The 27,296-nt window shown below is 41.5% G+C and overlaps 1 protein-coding gene across 6 annotated transcripts in view; it reads right to left on the bottom strand.

The window, feature by feature from the left end:
* LOC106594333 (alpha-tubulin N-acetyltransferase 1) overlaps positions 1 to 27,296 on the bottom strand; it is a 53,393-nt gene that overhangs the window by 14,187 nt on the left and 11,910 nt on the right. For 4 of the 6 annotated variants that reach the window (XM_045695047.2, XM_082961360.1, XM_045695043.2 and 1 more), the window contains exons 5-7: positions 11,119 to 11,232; positions 9,237 to 9,338; positions 3,178 to 3,223 (exon numbers count right to left, since the gene is read on the bottom strand). In XM_045695047.2, coding sequence (XP_045551003.1) covers positions 3,178 to 3,223; positions 9,237 to 9,338; positions 11,119 to 11,232 — 262 coding nt within the window. The remainder of the gene's footprint in view (positions 1 to 3,177; positions 3,224 to 9,236; positions 9,339 to 11,118; positions 11,233 to 27,296) is intronic. The other 2 variants (XM_082961358.1, XM_082961359.1) reach the window with 1 other exon arrangement.

The following is a 27,296-nucleotide window of genomic DNA, read 5'->3' as shown; positions in this document are numbered from 1 at the left end:
CTCCAGATGTGACGCTTGGTATTCAGGCCAAAGAGTTCAATCTTGGTTTCATCAGACCAGAGAATGTTGTTTCTCATGGTCTGAGAGTCTTTAGGTGCCTTTTGGCAAACTCCAAGTGGGCTGTCATGTGTGGCTTCCGTCTGGCCACTCTACCATAAAGGCCTGATTAGTGGAGTGCTGCAGAGATGGTTGTCCTTCTGGAAGGTTCTCCCATCTCCACAGAGGAACTCTGGAGCTCTGTCAGAGTGACCATCGGGTTCTTGGTCACCTTCCTGACCAAGGCCCTACTCCCCCGATTGCTCAGTTTGGCCGGGTGGCCAATTCTAGGAAGAGTCTTGGTGGTTCCAAACTTCTTCCATTTAAGAATGATGGAGGCCACTGTGTTATTGGGGACCTTCAATGCTGCAGAAATGTTTTGGTACCCTTCCCCAGATCTGAGCCTCTACAAAATCCTCTCTCTGAGCTCTACGGACAATTCCTTCGACCTCATGGCTTGGTTTTTGCTCTGACATGCACTGTCAACTGTGGGACCTTATATAGACAGGTGTGTGCCTTTCCAAATCATGTCCAATCAATTGAATTTACCACAGGTGGACTCCAATCAAGTTGTAGAAACATCTCAAGGATGATCAATGGACACAGGATGCACCTGAGCTCAATTTCAAGTCTCATAGCAAAGAGTCTGAATACTTATGTAAATAAGGCATTTCTGAATTTTATATTTTGATTTGCAATAAAATCCCCAAAACAGATTTTGCTTTGTTATTATGGGTATTGTGTGTAGATTGCTGAGGATTTTTTTTAAATGTTTAATCAATTTTAGAATAAGGCGGTAACGTAACAAAATGTGGAAAAAGTCAAGGTGTCTGAATATATTCCAGTGGCCCTGTATCTACCCATCTTTCTATCTACAGCGCCTTCAGAAAGTATTCATATTGACTTATTCCACATGTTGTTATGTTACAGCCTGAATTCAAAATGGATTAAATATTCTTTTTTTCTCACTCATCTACACAGAATACCCCATAATGAAAAAGTGAAAACATGTTTTTATACATTTTATTTTAAAGTAGGTTTCCAACTTTTGACTGGTACTGTAAGTATTCACACCTCTTTGCTATGACACTCCAAATTGAGCTCAGGTGCATCCAATTTCCTTTCGCCATCCTTGAGACTTGATTGGGGTCCACCTGTGGCCAATTCCATTGTATGCACATGATTTAGAAAGAAACACACCTGTCTATATAAGGTCCCACAGTTGACAGTGCATGTCAGAGCAGAAACTATACCATAAAGTCCAAGGAACTGTCTGTAGATCTCAGATATAGAATTATGATGAGGCATATATCTGGCGAAGGGTATAAAACTATTTTGTGTGTGTTTCTAAGATCACAGTGGTCTCCATTATTGGGAAAATGAAAAAATATGGAACTACCCAGACTGCCTAGAGCTGGCCGTGCGACCAAACTGAGCAAGAAGGACTCTGACAGAACTACAGAGTTCCTTGGCTGAGATGGTAGAACCTGCCAGAAGGACACAGTCTCTATAGCACTTCACCAATATGGGCTTTACGGGAGAGTGGCCAGATGGAAGGCACTCGTGAGAAAAAGGCACATGACAGCACACCAGCAGTTTGCAAAAAGGCATTTGAAAATATTCTGTGGCCTGATGAGACAAACATTTAACTCTTTGGCCTGATTGCAAAGTGCTATGTCTGGAGAAAACCAGGCACAGCTCATCACCCGTCTAACACCATCCCTACCATGAAGCATGGTGGTGGCAGCATCATGCTATGGGGATCCTTTTCAGTGCCAGGGACTGGGAGACTGGTAAGGATAGAGGGAACAATGAATGGAGCCAAATACAGGCAAATCCTTGATGAGAACCTGCTTCAGAGTGCAAACAACCTTAAACTGGGGCAAAGCAATGCTGGAATGGCTTCAGAACAGCCAAAGCCCAGACTTGAATCCCATTGAAAATACGTGGAAAGACTTGAAGATTGCTGTTCACCGCCACTCCCCATCTAATTTTAACAGAGCTTGAGAAAATATGCAAGGAAGAATGGGAGAAAATCCTCAAATCCAGATGTCCAAAGCGGATACAGACATACCCAAGACGACTCAAAGCTGTAATCGCTGCCAAAGGTGCTTCTACAAAGTATTGATCCAGGGGCGTGAACACTTATGTAAATTAGATATTTAGTTTTCAATAAATTTGCAAACATTTCTAAAAACCTGTTTCACCTGTCATTATGAGGTAGTTATGCAGATGGGAGAAGAACAAAAAATATTGAATACATTTTGAATTCAGGCTGTAAAAAGTCAAGGGGGTAGAAAGGCCTCAGCATGCTTCAGTTCGGCTGGCACCTAGCCAAACTCGGCTAGATGAACCGAACGAGTGTGTTCGCATTCTCCCTTAAAAGAGCTTCACTTGAAAAACAAGAAAAAAACTGGAAATATACTGTTTGTCCACTTTGAGACGCCATAGCTAGACGCCACTTCCTCAAAATAGATATTAGGTGCGTAATTTTACATTTACTAAGATTTTTGGTGCAGTATTTCTCAATGAAAAAATGTGCATGAAAACGAGTCGTCTCTCGTTGAATGACAACAAAGACTTTATTGAAGAATCCCTACTGTTGACCAACCACCAACGAAGGGGCGTAGACTCTGGCTACCGACTTCGGCTTGCCTCCAGAAAATGTTTTGTGTGCCCGAACAGCCCAAAAAAAAGTCCAAAAACTTCACAAAATGGCATCATAATAACATGCAAACTCTTCTGAACTGTTTTGGCTACGAAGAATCCGGATGCCATAAGTCAGCTGCAAACACTAGGGTGTCTGTTTTAGTGGGAACAGAGAGAGAGGCAGCCTACTCCACATTAGACGTGCCAATAGAAGGCACCTGTGAGGGTGTGGATGCCCACGCTAGTCCAAACCATACTCCTACTACCACAGCACCACAGGCATGAAGAGACAACTGTTGGTGCGTCCTAATGGCACTCTATTTCCTATTTAGTGCACTACTCTTGACCAGGACCCACAGGGCTCTAGTATAAAGTAGTGTACTATATAGGGAAAAGAGAACCATTTGGGACACAGTCAGTTACACAACACTATTTATCCAAAACAACACAGATAGAATTAAGATATATAGGCAGAATATTCTAGAATATTACCTGATCTTTTGGCGAAGAAACCGTCAAACACCACAAAGTTATTGACCTAGAAAGAGAGAGGGAGGACGGGGGTCAGGAAGAGAGAGAGAGAGAAAGAAGGGGACAGGGTCAGGAAGAGAGAGAGAGAGAGAGAGAGAGAAAGAGTGATGACACTAAGGAAGATAAATAAATCACCAGGTAGATGATAGATACATGACATCCAGGTAATGTACACTGCTCAAAAAAATAAAGGGAACACTTAAACAACACAATGTAACTCCAAGTCAATCACACTTCTGTGAAATCAAACTGTCCACTTAGGAAGCAACACTGATTGACAATAAATTTCACATGCTGTTGTGCAAATGGAATAGACAACAGGTGGAAATTATAGGCAATTAGCAAGACACCCCCAATAAAGGAGTGGTTCTGCAGGTGGGGACCACAGACCACTTCTCAGTTTCTATGCTTCCTGGCTGATGTTTTGCTCACTTTTGAATGCTGGCGGTGCTTTCACTCTAGTGGTAGCATGAGACGGAGTCTACAACCCACACAAGTGGCTCAGGTAGTGCAGCTCATCCAGGATGGCACATCAACGCGAGCTGTGGCAAGAAGGTTTGCTGTGTCTGTCAGCGTAGTGTCCAGGGCATGGAGGCGCTACCAGGAGACAGGCCAGTACATCAGGAGACGTGGAGGAGGCCGTAGGAGGGCAACAACCCAGCAGCAGGACCGCTACCTCCGCCTTTGTGCAAGGAGGAGCAGGAGAAGCACTGCCAGAGCCCTGCAAAATGACCTCCAGCAGGCCACAAATGTGCATGTGTCTGCTCAAACGGTCAGAAACAGACTCCATGAGGGTGGTATGAGGGCCCGACGTCCACAGGTGGGGGTTGTGCTTACAGCCCAACACCGTGCAGGATGTTTGGCATTTGCCAGAGAACACCAAGATTGGCAAATTCGCCACTGGCGCCCTGTGCTCTTCACAGATGAAAGCAGGTTCACACTGAGCACATGTGACAGACGTGACAGAGTCTGGAGACGCCGTGGAGAACGTTCTGCTGCCTGCAATATCCTCCAGCATGACCGGTTTGGCGGTGGGTCAGTCATGGTGTGGGGTGGCATTTCTTTGGGGGCCCGCACAGCCCTCCATGTGCTCGCCAGAGGTAGCCTGACTGCCATTAGGTACCGAGATGAGATCCTCAGCCCCCTTGTGAGACCATATGCTGGTGCGGTTGGCCCTGGGTTCCTCCTAATGCAAGACAATGCTAGACCTCATGTGGCTGGAGTGTGTCAGCAGTTCCTGCAAGAGGAAGGCATTGATGCTATGGACTGGCCCGCCCGTTCCCCAGACCTGAATCCAATTGAGCACATCTGGGACATCATGTCTCGCTCCATCCACCAATGCCACGTTGCACCACAGACTGTCCAGTAGTTGGTGAATGCTTTAGTCCAGGTCTGGGAGGAGATCCCTCAGGAGACCATCCGCCACCTCATCAGGAGCATGCCCAGGCATTGTAGGGAGGTCATACAGGCACGTGGAGGCCACACACACTACTGAGCCTCATTTTGACTTGTTTTAAGGACATTACATCAAAGTTGGATCAGCCTGTAGTGTGGTTTTCCACTTAAATTTTTAGTGTGACTCCAAATCCAGACCTCCATGGGTTGATAAACTGGATTTCCATTGATTATTTTTGTGTGATTTTGTTGGCAGCACATTCAACTATGTAAAGAAAAAAGTATTTAATAAGATTATTTCTTTCATTCAGATCTAGGATGTGTTGTTTAAGTGTTCCCTTTATTTTTTTGAGCAGTATATTTAGTCTGTTTAACAGAATCATTAACCATAGGGCCAGCATGATGAGCAAGGCTTTGGAGGTTATTAACAGAATCGTTAACCATAGGGCCAGCATGATGAGCAAGGCTTTGGAGGTTATTAACAGAATCATAAACCATAGGGCCAGCATGATGAGTAAGGCTTTGGAGGTTATCTCAGTCTGGAGGACACACTGTGGTGTAATCACAAACAGGAAGTGACTCATCGTGTGCATCCCAAATGGCACCCTATTCTCTTTATAGTGCACTACTTCGGACCAGAGCCCTATAGGTAACGTAGTGCACTACTTCGGACCAGAGCCCTATAGGTAATGTAGTGCACTACTTCTGACCAGGGCCATATGGGTAATGTAGTGCACTACTTCTGACCAGGGCCCTATGGGTAACGTAGTGCACTACTTCTGACCAGGGCCCTATGGGTAACGTAGTGCACTACTTCTGACCAGGGCCCCTAGGGACACACTCATAGACCCCAACACGCTGTTGTCTATCCTCACCTTTCCATAACAACACCCTCATAACAACTCCACCCTCATAACAACTCCACCCTCATAACAACACCACCCTCATAACAACAACACCCTCATAACAACACCACCCTTAGCAACACCACCCTCATAACAACACCACCCTCATAACAACACCACCCTCATAACAACAACACCCTCATAACAACAACACCCTCATAACAACACCACCCTCATAACAACACCACTCTCATAACAACACCACCCTCATAACAACACCACCCTCATAACAACACCACCCTTAGCAACACCACCCTCATAACAACACCACCCTCATAACAACACCACCCTCATAACAACACCACCCTCATAACAACACCCTCATAACAACACCACCCTCATAACAACACCACCCTCATAACAACACCACCCTCATAACAACAACACCCTTAGCAACACCCTCATAACAACAACACCCTCATAACAACACCACCCTCATAACAACACCACCCTCATAACAACACCACCCTCATAACACCACCACCCTCATAACAACACCACCCTCATAACAACACCACCCTTAGCAACACCCTCATAACAACACCCCCTCATAACAACACCACCCTCATAACAACACCACCCTTAACAACACCCTCATAACAACACTCTCATAACAACACCACTCTCATAACAACACCCTCATAACAACACCACCCTCATAACAACACCACCCTCATAACAACTCCACCCTCATAACAACACCACCCTCATAACAACACCACCCTCATAACAACACCACCCTCATAACAACACCACCCTCATAACAACACCACCCTCATAACAACACCACCCTTAGCAACACCCTCATAACAACACCACCCTCATAACAACACCACCCTCATAACAACACCACCCTCATAACAACACCCTCATAACAACACCACCCTCATAACAACACCACCCTCATAACAACACCACCCTCATAACAACTCCACCCTCATAACAACACCACCCTCATAACAACTCCACCCTCATAACAACACCACCCTCATAACAACACCACCCTCATAACAACACCACCCTCATAACAACACCACCCTCATAACAACAACACCCTCATAACAACACCACCCTCATAACAACACCACCCTCATAACAACACCACCCTCATAACAACACCACCCTCATAACAACACCACCCTTAGCAACACCACCCTCATAACAACACCACCCTCATAACAACTCCACCCTCATAACAACAACACCCTCATAACAACACCACCTTCATAACAACACCACCCTTAGCAACACCACCCTCATAACAACACCACCCTCATAACAACTCCACCCTCATAACAACTCCACCCTCATAACAACACCACCCTCATAACAACACCACCCTCATAACAACACCACCCTCATAACAACACCACCCTCATAACAACACCACCCTCATAACAACACCACCCTCATAACAACACCACCCTCATAACAACACCACCCTCATAGCAACACCACCCTCATAACAACACCACCCTCATAACAACACCACCCTCATAACAACACCACCCTCATAGCAACACCACCCTCATAACAACACCACCCTCATAACAACACCACCCTTAGCAACACCACCCTCATAACAACACCACCCTCATAACAACTCCACCCTCATAACAACACCACCCTCATAACAACACCACCCTCATAACAACACCACCCTCATAGCAACACCACCCTCATAACAACACCACCCTCATAGCAACACCACCCATAACAACACCACCCTCATAACAACACCACCCTCATAACAACACCACCCTCATAACAACACCACCCTCATAGCAACACCACCCTCATAACAACACCACCCTCATAACAACTCCACCCTCATAACAACACCACCCTCATCAACACCCTCATAACAACACCACCCTCATAACAACACCACCCTCATAACAACACCACCCTCATAACAACACCACCCTCATAGCAACACCACCCTCATAACAACACCACCCTTAGCAACACCCTCATAACAACACCACCCTCATAACAACACCACCCTCATAACAACACCACCCTCATAACAACACCACCCTCATAGCAACACCACCCTCATAGCAACACCACCCTCATAACAACTCCACCCTCATAACAACAACACCCTCATAACACCCTCCATAAGCAACACCACCCTCATAACAACACCACCCTCATAACAACACCACCCTCATAACAACACCACCCTCATAACAACACCACCCTTAGCAACACCCTCATAACAACACCACCCTCATAACAACACCACCCTCATAACAACACCACCCTCATAACAACTCCACCCTCATAACAACAACACCCTCATAACAACACCACCCTCATAACAACACCACCCTCATAGCAACACCACCCTCATAACAACACCACCCTCATAACAACACCACCCTCATAACAACACCACCCTCATAGCAACACCACCCTCATAACAACACCACCCTCATAACAACACCACCCTTAGCAACACCCTCATAGCAACACCACCCTCATAACAACACCACCCTCATAACAACACCACCCTCATAACAACACCACCCTCATAACAACACCACCCTCATAACAACACCACCCTCATAACAACACCACCCTTAGCAACACCCTCATAACAACACCACCCTCATAACAACACCACCCTCATAACAACACCACCCTCATAGCAACACACCCTCATAACAACACCACCCTCATAACAACACCACCCTCATAACAACACCACCCTCATAACAACACCACCCTCATAACAACACCACCCTCATAGCAACACACCCTCATAACAACACCACCCTCATAACAACACCACCCTTAGCAACCCCTCATAACAACACCACCCTCATAACAACACCACCCTTAGCAACACCCTCATAACAACACCACCCTCATAACAACACCACCCTCTAGCAACACCACCCTCATCAACACCCTCATAACAACACCACCCTCATAACAACACCACCCTTAGCAACACCACCCTCATAACACCCTCATAACAACAACACCCTCATAACAACACCACCCTCATAACAACACCACCCTCATAACAACACCACCCTTAGCAACACCACCCTCATAACAACACCACCCTTAGCAACAAAACAATATATTTTTTAACAACCGGAGGGAGTATTTGGATCTCAAGTGAAATATTGTCTCATCAGATAAAACATGAAAACATGAGGCTAAAACTTGAACTTTTATAATTATAAGAAATTATACATTTTTATAAACGGGTTTAAATGTGTTCAACTGATTTATTGATTGAATACTCCTAAAATATTGTTGGTACTGTATAATTCCATCTCTGCTTACAAAAAGTTTTCTTCTTTATTAAACAGGACTATTTCATTTATCTACATTGCTTTCGTCGTCTGGAGGTGACAAGTCACATGACTGATAATGGCTGACTATGTCAGTGTAATGGCTGACTGTATCTCAGTTTGATATGCCCAGGGGACTCATGGAAATCTACATCTACTTTTATCTAATAGTACCGTCCTGCCTGCGTCATATCAATATCAAATCATATCTTAACTGCACCAGTCATGCTTTCTATATTTAGCCCATAACCCCTTCACCTCCTGTCTTATCTCAGTCTGAAACAGTTTGTTTATGATATTTTCAGAGCTATTTCCATTATATTAGGCTGTTGGTGTCAGGCCTGTATAATCATTTACCAGAGTGACGATATGGTGTTGGGGAGGAGAGACCGCCCTGAAATCATACCTGAGGTACACTGTTTTTCAGACAGTAATGCTTCTCCAGGAAAGAGAGGAACTTAGGGGAGGGCCTGTCGTAAGCCATCAGCACTGGCTCCACCTTTTTGTGCTGAACATGGGGGGGAGAAAAAAAAAAACGGAGCAATTAAAGCACGTCTCAACGAGCAAACAGACATTTGGGAAAACACCCTGTTGACAACACTCTGTAATCTCTAGCAATATCACTTCTAGTGCAGCGACTCTGCCTCCACCACATTCCAGTCTGTGCGCTCTAGTTTTCATAGCCTGGGGTGTATTCATTACACTAATTCTATTGCAAAAAAAATGTAATCTGTTGAAAAAAAAATATGTTTTTCAACAGAGATCGTTTACTCCCAAACGCTCTTCAACACGACATAAAAGCTGTTGAGTTCTTAAATGGAAGTTGTAGTTTAATTTTAATTGTATGGTTTCCACGTGTTGCCATTCCAATCTGAATAGTTTACGAAGTACTCGGCACAAGTTGCACATCTATAAATGATAGATTCTTCCGTTCGCTAAAGTGGAGCGAAGTCTGTGGGGTTCCTTCCAACTTCTTCCAGACCCTTATTTTTTTTTTTAAGAGAGACACGACTGAACTACAACTTCCGTTCAAGAACAAAACGGAACTCAACAGAGTTTAGATTAAACGGTTTCTGTTGCAAAATGTTTTGCAACAGAATCGGCGTAATGAATACACCCCGGGTCAAACAAGACTGAGTGCTCCGCTCAACAATCATGAGAGCAGGGGTGTATTCATTAGCGCGAACTGTAGCAAAAAGCTTTGTAACAAAAAAACTTCTAACGAAAACAAGTTTCTTATCGGACAAATTCAGGTAGGTCCCTTCCCGTTTGCTTCCTAGTGAATATACCCCAGTATTCAGTCAGGTGTAATCATTCAGTGTTCATTCCTTCTGTCCTGGGTTGGAGTCAATTCCAATTGAAGCATCTCAATTCAGGAAGTGATTTGAATTTACAATGGACAAATTTAAAACATTTAAAAATAAATATCTCCTTCACAGTTTATTGAGAAATCATTACTGACAAATGCAATTTTTCAATTATATTTCAGTTTACGCCAATTCGAATTGACCCCATGACAGGTAAACCCCAACCCTGCATCCGTCCCAGGTAAACCCCAACCCTGCATCGGTGACAGGTAAACCCCAACCCTGCATCGGTGCAGGTAAACCCCAACCCTGCATCGGTGACAGGTAAACCCCAACCCTGCATCGGTGACAGGTAAACCCCAACCCTGCATCGGTGCAGGTAAACCCCAACCCTGCATCGGTGCAGGTAAACCCCAACCCTGCATCGGTGACAGGTAAACCCCAACCCTGCATCGGTGCAGGTAAACCCCAACCCTGCATCGGTGCAGGTAAACCCCAACCCTGCATCGGTGACAGGTAAACCCCAACCCTGCATCGGTGACAGGTAAACCCCAACCCTGCATCGGTGACAGGTAAACCCCAACCCTGCATCGGTGCAGGTAAACCCCAACCCTGCATCGGTGACAGGTAAACCCCAACCCTGCATCGGTGCAGGTAAACCCCAACCCTGCATCGGTGCAGGTAAACCCCAACCCTGCATCGGTGCAGGTAAACCCCAACCCTGCATCGGTGACAGGTAAACCCCAACCCTGCATCGGTGACAGGTAAACCCCAACCCTGCATCGGTGACAGGTAAACCCCAACCCTGCATCGGTGCAGGTAAACCCCAACCCTGCATCGGTGCAGGTAAACCCCAACCCTGCATCGGTGACAGGTAAACCCCAACCCTGCATCGGTGCAGGTAAACCCCAACCCTGCATCGGTGACAGGTAAACCCCAACCCTGCATCCGTCCCAAGTAAAGGCGTGGTGTCTGTCTCACCTGCAGCATGAAGCTAAACAGCTCCAGTCCGTAGCCGTGCCTCTGAAGGTTCTCTTTCACAAAGAAATCCAAGACACACAGAGGCTCTGTCTCGACATGCGCCCCCTGCTGGTCCTAGGAAGACATTACAATGAATTACATTCAACGCAATGTAATGGAATTCATCATTCAAGTCAATTCTCAACTGAATCTAATTCAACTTTGATTAATCCCTTCAGGGGCAATTAGGAGTAATCAAAAGCATTATACTTAGGGAAACGAGTACATTTGAATAAGCCTGGCACAATTACGGTTCTGGATGAAGACCGTCATGAGAATAAAATAACTGTCATAACAGGTCAAAAAAAATATCTATCTATATTTGTTTTGTTGTTTTTTTTGTCGAAAAAACAGCTGACTGAATGACCACAATGCAGCAGCACACATAGAAACAGAATGAATAGAACAGTCTTGGAACCTCTAACCCTGGTAATATGACTGGTAAATAGAATCAATAGAACAGGCTTGGAACCTCTAACACTGTCACGCACTGACCTTAGAGAGACGTTTATTTTCCTCTAGTTTGGTTAGGTCAGGGTGTGATGTGGGGTGGGCAATCTAGTTTGTCTATTTCTTTGTGTTGAGCCGAGTGTGGTTCCTAATCAGAGGCAGCTGTTTATCATTGTCTCTGATTGGGAACCATACTTAGGCAGCCCTTTTTCCACCTTCAGTTGTGGGATCTTGTTTTTGTGTAGCTGCCTTTGAGCAGCCACAGAACGTCACGTTTTCGTTTTTCTCCTGTTTGTTGTTTTGGTGAGTTTCATTTTCATTAAAAGATGTGGAATTCCATGCATGCTGCACCTTGGTTTATTTATGATCGGGAGTTCGAAGATAGCGATCATGACAAACACTAGTAATATGACTGGTAAATGTATTGTAACAGTTTTGTAATTATTGATGGATGTATTCTAACAGTCTGGTAATGATTGATGTATTGTAACAGTCTGTAATGATTGATGCATTGTAACAGTCTGCAATGATTGATGGATGTATTGTAACAGTCTGTAATGATTGATGTATTGTAACAGTCTGGTAATGATTGATGTATTGTAACAGTCTGGTAATGATTGATGGATGTATTGTAACAGTCTGGTAATGATTGATGGATGTATTGTAACAGTCTGTAATGATTGATGTATTGTAACAGTCTGGTAATGATTGATGTATTGTAACAGTCTGGTAATGATGGATGTATTGTAACAGTCTGGTAATGATTGATGTATTGTAACAGTCTGTAATGATTGATTGATGTATTGTAACAGTCTGTAATGATTGATGTATTGTAACAGTCTGGTAATGATTGATGTATTGTAACAGTCTGGTAATGATTGATGTATTGTAACAGTCTGGTAATGATTGATTGATGTATTGTAACAGTCTGTAATGATTGATGTATTGTAACAGTCTGGTAATGATTGATGTATTGTAACAGTCTGGTAATGATTGATTGATGTATTGTAACAGTCTGTAATGATTGATGTATTGTAACAGTCTGGTAATGATTGATGTATTGTAACAGTCTGGTAATGATGGATGTATTGTAACAGTCTGTAATGATTGATTGATGTATTGTAACAGTCTGGTAATGATTGATTGATGTATTGTAACAGTCTGGTAATGAATGATTGATGTATTGTAACAGTCTGTAATGATTGGTGTATTGTAACAGTCTGGTAATGATTGATGTATTGTAACAGGCCCCATAATGTGGTTACTAAAGTCAGATTTGAATATATTTGTTTTTGCTACATAACATTTAGAAGATGTCCCTTTTTCAGGTTTAGAAGTGACTGCTAAATGCTAACTCCTGTTTGTATAAACTGGTAGCATAACTAGCATACACAAATCGTAGTCAAAGAATACAAACTATTGCAGCTACGAATACAAACTGATGCAGCAGCGAATACAAACTATTGCAGCAGCTAATACAAACTACTGCAGCAGCGAATATAAACTACTGCTGCAGCTAATAAACTGTAACTAATATAAACTATAACTAATACAAACTACTGCAGCAGCTAATACAAACGATTGCAGCAGCCAATACAAACGATTGCAGCAGCCAATACAAACGATTGCAGCAGCCAATACAACCTACTGCAGCAGCTAATATAAACTACTGCAACAGCGAATACAAACTATTGCAGCAGCTAAAATAAACTATTGCAGCAGCTAATACAAACTATTGCAGCAGCTAATATAAACTACTGCTACAACCAATATAATCTACTGCTATAGCTAATAAAAACTACTACTGCAGTTAATAAACTACTAAACTACTGCAGCAGTTAAACTACGGCAGCAGCTAATAAACTACTGCAGCAGTTAATATAAACTACCGCTACAGCTAATATAAACTACCGCTACAGCTAATATAAACTACAGCTAATATAAACTACTGCTACAGCTAATATAAACTACAGCTAATATAAACTACTGCTACAGCTAATATAAACTACAGCTAATATAAACTACTGCTACAGCTAATATAAACTACAGCTAATATAAACTACCACTACAGCTAATATAAACTACCGCTACAGCTAATATAAACTACAGCTAATATAAACTACCACTACAGCTAATATAAACTACCGCTACAGTTAATATAAACTACCGCTACAGTTAATATAAACTACCGCCACAGCTAATATAAACTACCGCTACGGCTAATATAAAATACCGCTACGGCTAATATAAACTACCGCTACTTTCAATATAAACTACCGCTTCAGCTAATATAAACTACCGCTTCAGCTAATATAAACTACTGCTACAGTTAATATAAACTACAGTTAATATAAACTACCGCTTCAGCTAATATAAACTACTGCTACAGCTAATATAAACTTCCGCTACAGTCAATATAAACTACCGCTACAGTCAATATAAACTACCGAGACAGTTAATATAAACTACCGAGACAGTTAATATAACCTCTCTAGGGTAGGGGGCAGTATTTGCACGGCCGGATAAAAAACGTACCCGATTTAATCTGGTTATTACTACTGCCCAGAAACTAGAATATGCATATAATTGTTTGATTTGGATAGAAAACACCCTAAAGTTTCTAAAACTGTTTGAATGGTGTCTGTGAGTATAACAGAACCCATATGGCAGGCAAAAACCTGAGAAGATTCCAAACAGGAAGTGCCCTCTCTGACCATTTCTTGGCCTTCTACTCTCTCTTTATTGAAAACTGAGGATCTCTGCTGTAACGTGACACTTCCTACGGCTCCCATAGGCTCTCAGAAGGCGGCAGAACGCTGAATGATGACTTTGCAGGCCATGGCTGAAAAACAGTAGCGCATTTGGTAAGTGGTCGATCTGAGAACAATGAGACTGGTGCGCGCGTGCACGTGAAGAGTCCATTTTAGATTTTTAGTCTTTGAACGAAAACAGGGTTTCCCGGTCGGAATATTATCACTTTTTTACGAGAAAAATCGCATTAAAAATTGATTTTAAACAGCGTTTGACATGCTTCGAAGTACGGTAATGGAATATTTACACATTTTTTGTCACGATACACGCCGGCGCGTCACCCTTCGTTACCCTTCGGATAGTGTCTTGAACGCACGAACAAAACAGAGGATATTTGAACATAACTATGGATTATTTTGAACCAAACCAACATTTGTTATTGAAGTAGAAGTCCTGGGAGTGCATTCTGACGAAGAACAGCAAAGGAGATCCAATTTTTCTTATAGTAAATCTGAGTTTGGTGAGTGCCAAACTTGGTGGGTGTCAAAATAGCTAGCCCGTGATGGCCGGGCTATCTACTCAGAATATTGCAAAATGTGCTTTTGCCGAAAAGCTATTTTAAAATCGGACATAGCGAATGCATAAAGGAGTTCTGTATCTATAATTCTTAAAATAATTGTTATGTTTTTTGTGAACGTTTATCGTGAGTAATTTAGTAAATTCACCGGAAGTTTGCGGTGGGTATGCTAGTTCTGAACGTCACATGCTAATGTAAAAAGATGGTTTTTGATATAAATATGAACTTGATTGAACAAAACATGCATGTATTGTATAACATAATGTCCTAGGAGTGTCATCTGATGAAGATCATCAAAGGTTAGTGCTGCATTTAGCTGTGGTTTGGGTTTATGTGACATTATATGCTAGCTTGAAAAATGGGTGTCTGATTATTTCTGGCTGGGTACTCTGCTGACATAATCTAATGTTTTGCTTTCGTTGTAAAGCCTTTTTAAAATCGGACAGTGTGGTTAGATTAACGAGAGACTTGTCTTTAAAATGGTGTAAAATAGTCATATGTTTGAGAAATTGAAGTAATAGCATTTCTAAGGTATTTGAATATCGCGCCCCCGGATTCCACTGGCTGTTGAGTAGGTGGGACGATTTCGTCCCACATACCCTAGAGAGGATAAACAACCGCTACAGTTAATATAAACTTCAGCTAATATAAACTACCTCTACAGTTAATATAAAATACAGCTAATAAAAGCTACCGCGACAGTTAATATAAACTACAGCTAATATAAACTACTGCGACAGTTAATATAAACTACCGCTACAGCTAATATAAACTACCACTATGTCACGCCCTGACCTGAGAGAGCCTTTTTTATGTCTCTATTTTGGTTTGGTCAGGGTGTGATTTGGGTGGGCATTCTATGTCCTTTTTTCTATGTTTTGTATTTCTTTGTTTTTGGCCTGGTATGGCTCTCAATCAGGGACAGCTGTACATCGTTGTCACTGATTAGGAGTCATACTTAGGCAGCCTGTTTTCCTTTGGGGTTTGTGGGTAGTTAATTTCTGTTTAGTGTTTTGCACCTGACAGAACTGTTTGGCTGTCGGTTTCTTGTTTTTTTGGTTAAAGTGTTCTATCTTGAATAAATTCATGATGAGCACTAACAACGCTGCGCATTGGTCTACTAAATTCAACAATGGCCTTTACACACTACAGCTAATATAAACTACAGTCAATATAAACTACTGCTACAGTTAATATAAACTACTGCTACAGCTAATATAAACTACTGCTACAGCTAATATAAACTACCACTACAGTTAATATAAACTACTGCTACAGCTAATATAAACTACCGCTACAGCTAATATAAACTACTGCTACAGCTAATATAAACTACCGCTACAGTCAATATAAACTACTGCTACAGCTAATATAAACTACTGCTACAGCTAATATAAACTACCGCTACAGTTAATATAAACTACCGCTACAGCTAATATAAACTACAGTTAATATAAACTACTGCTACAGCTAATATAAACTACAGCTACAGTTAATATAAACTACCGCTACAGCTAATATAAACTACCGCTACAGCTAATATAAACTACCGCTACAGCTAATATAAACTACTGCTACAGCTAATATAAACTACTGCTACAGCTAATATAAACTACTGCTACAGTTAATATAAACTACTGCTACAGCTAATATAAACTACAGTTAATAGAAACTACTGCGACAGTTAATATAAACTACTGCTACAGCTAATATAAACTCCTGCTACAGTCAATATAAACTACTGCTACAGCTAATATAAACTACAGTTAATATAAACTACTGCTACAGCTAATATAAACTACCGCTACAGTTAATATAAACTACTGCTACAGCTAATATAAACTACCGCTACAGCTAATATAAACTACAGTTAATATAAACTACCGCCACAGTTAATATAAACTACCACTACAGTTAATATAAACTACCGCTACAGCTAATATAAACTACAGTTAATATAAACTACTGCTACAGTTAATATAAACTACCGCTACAGCTAATATAAACTACTGCTACAGCTAAAATAAACTACTGCTACAGTTAATATAAACTCCCGCCACAGTCAATATAAACTACTGCTACAGCTAAAATAAACTACTGCTACAGCTAATATAAATGACAGTTAATATAAACTACTGCTACAGCTAATAAAAACTACTGCTACAGCTAATATAAACTACCGCTACAGCTAATATAAACTACCGCTACAGCTAATATAAACTACTGCTACAGACATAGAATTACCTAAACATAAATCATAAACCAAAAACCCGGAAATACTAAATCAAACGCCCTATTTCCAAAACACCACCCTGAACCACATAAAACAAATACCCTCTGCCACGTCCTGACCAAACTACAATACCAATTAACCCTTATACTGACCAGGACGTGACATTAATATAAACTACAGTTAATATAAACTACCGCTACAGCTAATATAAACTACAGCTAATATAAACTACTGCTACAGTCAATATAAACTACCGCTACAGTAAATATAAACTACAGTTAATATAAACTACAGTTAATATAAACTACCGCTACAGTTAATATAAACTACCGCTACAGCTAATATAAACGACTGCTACAGTTAATTGTCACGAACTTCTTCATCATCCGATGATATAGCGAAATCGTCGTCTGAAAGTGTGGACAGATACGCAGTAGAGTTGGTGTTCATTTTCTTAATTTATTAAAGAACGTTGAACACGAAAAAACAAGAAAACAATAAGCACGACAAATGACAGTTTTGCAGGCTCACAAAAACACGCAATGCAAAAACAATCTCCCACAAATCCAAAACACAAACACACCCTAATATATGGGACTCTCAATCAAAGGCAAAGAGAAAACACCTGCCTTCAATTGAGAGTCCCAACCCCAATTAATCAACCATAGAAACACAGACTACCTAGACTAGACATAGAATTACCTAAAAATAAATCATAAACCAAAAACCCGGAAATACTAAATCAAACGCCCTATTTCCAAAACACCACCCTGAACCACATAAAACAAATACCCTCTGCCACGTCCTGACCAAACTACAATACCAATTAACCCTTATACTGGCCAGGATGTGACATTAATATAAACTACAGCTAATATAAACTACCGCTACAGCTAATATAAACTACAGCTAATATAAACTACCGCTAATATAAACTACCGCTACAGTCAATATAAATTACCGCTACAGTCAATATAAACTACTGCTACAGTTAATATAAACTACCGCTACAGCTAATATAAACTACCGCTACAGCTAATATAAACTACCGCTACAGCTAATATAAACTACCGCTAATATAAACTACCGCTACAGTCAATATAAACTACTGCTACAGCTAATATAAACTACTGCTTCAGCTAATATAAACTACCGCTACAGTTAATATAAACTACCGCTAATACAAACTACTGCTCCAGCTAATATAAACTACTGCTCCAGCTAATATAAACTACTGCTCCAGCTAATATAAACTACTGCTCCAGCTAATATAAACTACTGCTCCAGCTAATAAACTACTGCTCCAGCTAATATAAACTACTGCTCCAGCTAATATAAACTACTGCTCCAGCTAATATAAACTACTGCTCCAGCTAATATAAACTACTGCTACAGCTAATATAAACTACTGCTCCAGCTAATATAAACTACTGCTCCAACTAATATAAACTACTGCTCCAGCTAATATAAACTACTGCTCCAACTAATATAAACTACTGCTCCAACTAATATAAACTACTGCTCCAGCTAATAAACTACTGCTCCAACTAATATAAACTACTGCTCCAGCTAATAAACTACTGCTCCAGCTAATATAAATTACTGCTCCAGCTAATAAACTACTGCTAGAACTAATAAAGTACTGCTCCAGCTAATATAAACTACTGCTAGAACTAATAAACTACTGCTCCAGCTAATAAACTACTGCTAGAACTAATAAAGTACTGCTCCAGCTAATATAAACTACTGCTAGAACTAATAAACTACTGCTAGAACTAATAAAATACTGCTACAGCTACTAATACAACTAATAAAACACAGTACCTATAATATATACATACATAGATATTTACTAATATCTTCACATGGTGATGTTTCTATTAGTTTAAAAAAATGAAACAGTTTGTTCTTAAAAGTGAAATAGGGCTTTCTTAAATTCACTGTGTGATTTCAATGCCCTGATTTCTATAGGTACGTGATTCCAGTCAGTTGGGTCTTTGTATCTGAAAGATCTTACTCTAACCTCATGATATACCCTTGGAATGTGCAATTGCTGCTGTTGTCGAAAGGAGTAGTGTGAGTCTTGTAAAGTTAGGTGTTCCTTAATATATACAGGGACATACAAGTTGATACATTTTAAAAATAAAGTGGTACCAATGCAGTTGTCTTCTGTTTGGGAATGACAGCCAATTTAGTGATTCATACAAGGAACTTGAAACTTTCGACCTGCTCCACTACAGCCCCGTCGATGTTACTGGGGGCCTGTTCGGCCCTCCTTTTCCTGTAGTCCACGATCAGCTCCTTTGTCTTACTCACATTGAGGGAGAGGTCGTTGTCCTGGCACCACACTGCCAGGTCTCTGACCTCCTTCCTATAGGCTGTCTCATCGTTTGTTATCGGTTCTTAGCTTAGTGATAAGCTCTGTGGGCACTATGGTGTTGAACACTGAGCTATAGTCAATGAACAGCATTCTCACATAGGTGTTCCTTTTGTCCAGGTCGGAAAGGGCAGTGTGGAGTGCGATTGAGATTGCGTCATATGTGGATCTGTTGGGGCAGTATACGACTTGGAGTGGGTCTAGTGTTTCCGGGGTGATGGTGTTGATGTGAACCATGACCAGCCTTTCAAAGCACTTCATGGTTACTGACGTGAGTGCTACGGGGCAGTAGTTATTTAGGCAGGATACCTTCGCTTTCTTGGGCACAGGGACTAATGGTGGTGTGCTTGAAACATGCAGGCATTACAGACTCAGTCAGGGAGCGGTTGAAAATGTCAGTGAATACATTTGCCAGTTGGTCCCGCAATTCATTTATGAATACAGAGAAAAGAAGTGGGGCCAGTACTGAGCCTTGAGGTACTCTACTGAGTCCAAGAAGTTTTGATTTGTGTCCTTCTATGAAAACACGTTGTTTTCTATTGCTAAGATATACATGGAACCAGTTTACTGAACTGTAGTGAAACCAATGTTTTGAACTTTTCTTAGTAAGATAGAATGATAAACTACTGCATGCTAAACTATACTGAAAAAATATATAAACGCAACATGTAAAGTGTTGGTCCCATGTTTTATGAGCTGAAATAAAAGATAGCAGAAATTTCCCATACGCACAAAAAGCTTTTTTCTCTCAAATCTGGTGCACAAATGTGTTTACAGTCCTGTTAGTGAGCATTTCTCCTTTGCCAAGATAATCCATCCACCTGACAGGTGTGGCATATCAAGAAGTTGATTAAACAGCAAGATCATTACACAGGTGCACCTTCTGCTGGGGACAATAAAAGGCCACTCTAAAATATGCAGTTTTATCACACAACACAATGCCACAGATGTCTCAAGTTTTGAGGGAACGTGTAAATGGCATGCTGACTGCAGGAATGTCCACCAAAGCTGTTGCCAGAGAATTGAATGTTAATTTCGCTACCATAAGCCGCCTCCAACGTCGTTTTAGAGAATTTGGCAGTATGTCCAACTGGCCTCACAACCGCAGACCTCGTGTAACCATGTCAGCCAAGGACCTCCACATCCGGCTTCTTCACCTGCGGGATCGTCTGAGACCAGCCACCCAGACAGCTGATGAAACTGTGGGTTTGCACAACCAAAGAATTTCAGGATAAACTGTCAGAAACCGTCTCTAGGAACTTATCTGTGTGCTCGTCATCCACACCAGGGTCTTGACCTGACTGCAGTTCGGCGTCGTAATTGACTTCAGCGGGCAAATGCCCACCTTCGAAAGTTACTGGCACACTAGATATGTGTGCTCTTCACAGATGAATCTCGGTTTCAACTGTACCGGGCAGATGGCAGACAAAGTGTATGGCGTCAAGTGGGAAAGTGGTATGCACAGAGTGCCCCATGGTGGCGGTGGGGTTATGGTATGGGCAGGCATAAGCTACGGACAATGAACACAATTCCATTTTATCGATGGCAGTTTGAATGCACAGAGATACCTTGACGAGATCCTGAGGCCCATTGTCGTGCCATTCATCCGCCACTATCGCATCATGTTTCAGCATGATAATGGACGGCCCCATGTTGCAAGGATCTGTACAAATTTCCTGGAAGCTGAAAATGTCCTAGTTCTTCCATGGCCTGCATACAGATACTAATCACACCAGATACTGACTGGTTTTCTGATCCTCACCCCCACCTTTTATTTCAAGGTATTTCTGCAAACCACGACAATGTGAGAGGAATTTTTTAAAGAACTGGAGAGCTTTGTGACATCAAATGGACTTGTGGTCAAGATGTGTTGGTATCTGTACTGATGGCGCAAAAGCCATGACAGGGAGACATTGTGGAGTGGTAATGCGCGTGCAAGCAGTTGCTCCTGACGCCACTTGGGTCCACTGCAGCATCCACCGAGAGGCTCTTGCTACCAAAGGAATGTCTGACAGCTTGAAAGACATTTTGGACACTACAGTGAAAATGGTTAACTTTGTTAAAGCAAGGCCCCTGACCTCTTGTGTATTTTCTGCACTATGCAACGATATGGGCAGTGACCACGTAACGGTTTTACAACATACAGACGTGCGCTGGTTATCAAGGGGCAAATATTGACACGTTTTCTTGAATTGAGAGACGAGCATAAAGTTTTCTTTACTGACCATAATTTTCACTTGTCTGACCGCTTGCATGATGACGAGTTTCTCACACGACTGGCCTATCTAGATGATGTTTTTTCTCGCCTGAATGACCTGAATCAAGAATTATAGGGACTTTCCGCAACTATATTCAATGTGCGGGACAAAATTGAGGCTATGATTAAGAAGTTGAAGCTCTTCTCTGTCTGCATTAACAAGGACAACACACAGGTCTTTCCATCATTGTATGATTTTTTGTGTGCAAATGAACTCAAGCTTACGGACAATGTCAAATGTGATATAGCGAAGTACTCAAGTGAGTTGGGTGCGTAATTAAGCAGGTACTTTCCCGAAACGGATGACACAAACAACTGGATTTGTTATCCCTTTCATGCCCTGCCTCCAGTCCACTTACCGATATCTGAACAAGAGAGCCTCATCAAAATTGCACCAAGCGGTTCTGTGAAAATTGAATTTAATCAGAAGCCACTGCCAGATTTCTGGATTGGGCTGCGCTCAGAGTATCCTGCCTTGGCAAATCACGCCGTTAAGACACTGATGCCCTTTCAAACCACGTACCTATGTGAGAGTGGATTCTCGGCCCTCACTAGCATGAAAACTAAATACAGGCACAGACTGTGTGTGGAAAATTATTTAAGACTGAGACTCTCTCCAATACAACCCAACATTGCAGAGATATATGCATCCTTTCAAGCATACCCTTCTCATTAACCTGTGGTGAGTTATTCACAATTTTTGATTAACAAATAAGGTTTTATAAGTCAGATATATTATTATTTGTGCCCTGGTCCTGTAAGAGCTCTTTGTCACTTCCCACGAGCCGGTTTGTGACAAAAACTCACACTCATTCTTATGTTTAATAAATGTATCGTATAGTGTGTGTGTGGCAGGCTTACAATGATGGCAAAAAAAGAACATCTGAGAGTGCACTGACCCTGGTGCTGGAGGGGGTACGCAGCTGGAGGTTGAATGTTTGAAGGGGTACGGGACTATACAAGGTCTGGGAACCACTGTCTTAGAGGACACATAATAACATTAGTAGACCACTTTATACATGTGGGTTCCAGTCCATCTAGACCTGCTCCTGAATTCATTTCATAGAGGAGAGGCAGTACAGTGCCTTGCAAAAGTATTCATCCCTCTTGGTGTTTTTCCTCTTTTATTGCATTACAACATGTAATTTAAGTGGATTTGGATTTCATGAAATGGACATACACAAAATTGTCCAAATTGGTGAAGTGAAATGATTTTTTATTTTTTGGTTTCAAAAAATTCTAAAAAATAAAAAATGGAAAAGTGGTGCGTGCGTATGTATTCCCCCCCATTTGCTATGAAGCCCATAAATAAGATCTGGTACAACCGATTACCTTCAGAAATCACATAATTACATTTTATTCATTTAGCAGACGCTGTTATCCAGAGCGACTTACAGTAGTGAATGCATACATTTCATACATTTCATTCCATGCATTTTTTTTTGTACTGGCCCCCCGTGGGAATCGAACCCACAACCCTGGCGTTGCACACACCATGCTGGCGTTGCAAACACCATGCTCTACCAACTGAGCCACAGGGAAGACATTAAATAAATAAAGTCCACCTGTGTGCAATCCAAGTGTCACATGATCTCAGTATACATATACACCTGTTCTGAAAGGCCCCAGAGTCTTCAACACCACTTAGCAAGGGACACCACCAAGCAAGCGGCACCATGAAGACCAAGGAGCTCTCCAAACAGGTCAGGGACAAAGTTGTGGAGAAGTTCAGATCAGGGTTGGGTTATAAAAAAATATCTGAAACTTTGAACATCCCGTGGAGCACCATTAAATCCATTATTAAAAAAATGTCAAGAATATGGCACCACAACAAACCTGTCAAGAGAGGGCCACCCACCAAAACCCTTGAACCAGGCAAGGAGGGCATTAATCAGAGAGGCAACAAAGAGACCAAAGATAACCCTGAAGGAGCTGCAAAGCTCCACAATGGAGATTGGAGTATCTGTCCATAGGACCACTTTAAGGCGTACACTCCACAGAACTGGGCTTTACGGAAGAGTGGCCTGACAAAAGCAAAGGCTTAAAGAAATAAGCAAACACGTTTGGTGTTCACCACAAGGCATGTGGGAGACTTCCCAAAAATATGGAAGAAGGTACTCTGGTCAAATTAAACTAAAATTGAGCTTTTTGGCCATCAAGGAAAACGCTGTCTGGCGCAAACCCAACACCTCTCATCACCCCGAGAACACCATCACCATGACGGTGCCACCATCAGCATGGTGGTGGCAGCATCATACTGTGGGGATGTCTTTCATCGGCAGGGACTGAGAAACTGGTCAGAATTGAAGGAATGATGAATGGTGCTAAATACAGGGAAATTCTTGAGGGAAACCTGTTTCAGTCTTCCAGAGATTTGAGACTGGGACGGAGGTTCACCTTCCAGCAGGACAATGACCCTAAGCATACTGCTAAAGCAACACTCAAGTGGTTAAAGGGGAAACATTTAAAGGTCTTGGAATGGCCTAGTTAAAGCCCAGACCTCAATCCAATTGAGAATCTGTGGTATGACTTAAAGATTGCTGTACACCAGTGGAACCCATCCAACTTGAAGGAGCTGGAGCAGTTTTTCCTTTAAGAATGGGCAAAAATCCCAGTGGCTAGATGTGCCAAGCTTATAGAGACATACCCCAAGAGACTTGCAGCTGTAATTGCTGAAAAAGGTGTCTTTAAAAAGTATTGACCTTGGGGGGGATGAATAGTTATGCACGCTCAAGTTCAATTTTTTTGTCTTGTTTGTTTCACAAAAAATATTTTGCAACTTCAAAGTGGTAGGCATGTTGTGTAAATCAAGTGATACAAACCCCCCCAAAATATCTATTTTAATTCTAGATTGTAAAGGCAACAAAATAGGAAAAACGCCAAGGGGGGTGAATACTTTCACAAGCCACTATATATCACTTGGTTTAATCTTTCTAAAGTGAGATGTCTGATTTGGGGTGTTGGTCTCCTCAGAAAGTATTCTGACTGATTCCACATTTTGTTACAGCCTGAACTGAAAATGTATTAAAAACATTTTTTTAAAAGGTTTTCCAAATGTATTAAAAATTAAATACAGAAGTATCTCATTTACACAAGTATTCCCACCACAAGTCAATACATGTTTAAATCACCTTTGGCAGCAATTACAGCTGTGAGTCTTTCTGGGTAAGTCTCTAAGAGCTTTGCATACCTGGATTGGACAATACTTGCACATTATTCTTTTAAAGAAATCTTCAAGCTCTGTTCCTGACATAGATTTTCAAGATTATTTAAGTCAAAACTGTAACCAGGCCACTCAGGAACATTCAATGTCATCTTGGTAAACAACTCCAGTGTATATTTGGCCTTGTGTTTTCGGTTATTGTCCTGCTGAAAGGTGAATTTGTCTCCCAGTGTCTGCTGGAAAGCAGACTGAACCAGGTTTTCCTCTAGGATTTCGCCTGCGCTTAGCTCTATTCCATTTCCTTTTATCCCAAAAAACTCCCTAGCCTTGCCAATGACAAGCATACCCATAACATGATGCAGAGTGGTACTCAGTGTTGTGTTGTATTTGCCCCAAACATTTTTATTTGTTTATTTTTATTTCACCAGGTAAATTGACTGAGAACACATTCTCCTTTACAGCAACGACCTTGGGAATAGTTACAGGGGAGAGGAGGGGGATGAATGAGCCAATTGTAAGCTGGGGATGATTAGGTGACCGTGATGGTATGAGGGACAGTTTGGGAATTTAGCCAGGTTAACACCCCTACTCTTACAATAAGTGCCATAGGATCTTTAGTGACCACAGAGTCAGGACACCCGTTTAACATCCCATCTAAAAGACAGCACCCTACACAGGGCAATGTCCCCAATCACTGCCCTGGGGCATTGGGATATTTTTTTTAGAGCCGAGGAAAAAGTGCCTTCTACTGGCCCTCCAACACCACTTCCATCAGCATCTGGTCATAACGATTTGTATTCAGGGCGTACAGATGATTTATTTGCCACATTTTTTGCAGTTTTACTTTAGTGCCTTATTGCAAGCAGGATGTATGTTTTGGAATATTTTTATTCTGTACAGGATTCCGTCTTTTCACTCTGTCATTTAGGTTAGGGGGGGTAACTCCTCAGTTTTCTCCTATCACAGCCATTAAACTCTGTAACTGTTTTAAAGTCACCATTGGCCTCATGGTGAAATCCCTTAGTTGCCGGATAGGAAGGAAACCGCTGAGTTAGGAAGGACGCCTTTCTTCATTTCTATTGATGTTTACTCAATGTGGACCTGACAGAGACAATGGATTATTTTCAATGTTTTGGCAATTGAATGTTCACAATTTTGAGATTTGGAATTTCCATTAAAAAAAAGTCAAATTATTTATGTCATTATTTCATAATGCATTGAATGTTTAAAAAAAATTATAAAATTGAAAAGCATGATTGTTTTTAATTAATCTAACCAACCTAGAAAAGCACTAATCGCTCAGCACTATGACTGGGTGTATTGATACACCATCCAAAGTGTAGTTAATAACTTCACCACGCTCAAAGAGATATTCAATGTCTGCTTTTTAAAAATGTTTACCCATATGCCAATAGGTGCCATTCTTTACGGGGCATTGGAAAACCTCCCTGGTCTTTGTGGTTGAATCTGTGTTTGAAATTCACTACTCGACTGAGGGACCTTACAGATAATTGTATGTGTGGGGGTACAGAGATGAAGTAGTCATTCAAAAACCATGTTAAGCACTATGTTAAGCACACACAGAGTCCATGAAACTTATGTGACTTATTAAGCAAACAAAGGGGTTGAATACTTATTGACTTAAAGACTTATTGACTTTCATCTTTTCATTTGTAAAAAATAAATAATAATAACATTATGGGGCATTGTGTGTCGGTCAGTGACTCCAAATTTCAATTGAATCCATTTAATATTCAGGCCATAACGCTACAAAATGTGTGTAAAATCAAGGGGTGTGAATACTTCCTGAAGGCACTGTATACCCAGCATTGATGGAATTGTGGGTGAAATGACTATCTGACGTATCAGATGAGCTAATAGATTAAAACATCAGCTGTATAGGGTCATCCCTGTGGCTCAGTTGGTAGAGCACGGTGTTTGCAACGCCAGCATGGTGTGTGCAACGCCAGGGTTGTGGGTTCGATTCCCACGGGGGGCCAGTACACATTGGTTTTTTTTTTTTAAATGCATGAAATGTATGCATTCACTACTGTAAGTCGCTCTGGATAAGTGCGTCTGCTAAATGACTAAAATGTAAATGTAAAATATCTGCCGGCTCTTAAATGACACGGTCGTTTAGGATGATTTGCTGAATAGGTTGATTATTTGACCTATTTAAAGTTATTTGTGTATTTCCAGAACTGCTGTGGATTTTTTTGTTATTATTTGTAAGACTATCTAGAGGAGCTGTTTGTTGCCTGTTTATGTGTTGTGTATATGTTGTCTATCAAGGCGTGATTTTACTTGCTTTGTACACTAGAGGGCACTATA

This window comes from Salmo salar, chromosome 14, assembly GCF_965601325.2.
Source record: "Salmo salar chromosome 14, fSalSal1, whole genome shotgun sequence".
In the NCBI taxonomy this organism is placed as follows: Eukaryota; Metazoa; Chordata; class Actinopteri; order Salmoniformes; family Salmonidae; genus Salmo; species Salmo salar.
This window is presented reverse-complemented; position numbering and strand designations above follow the sequence as displayed.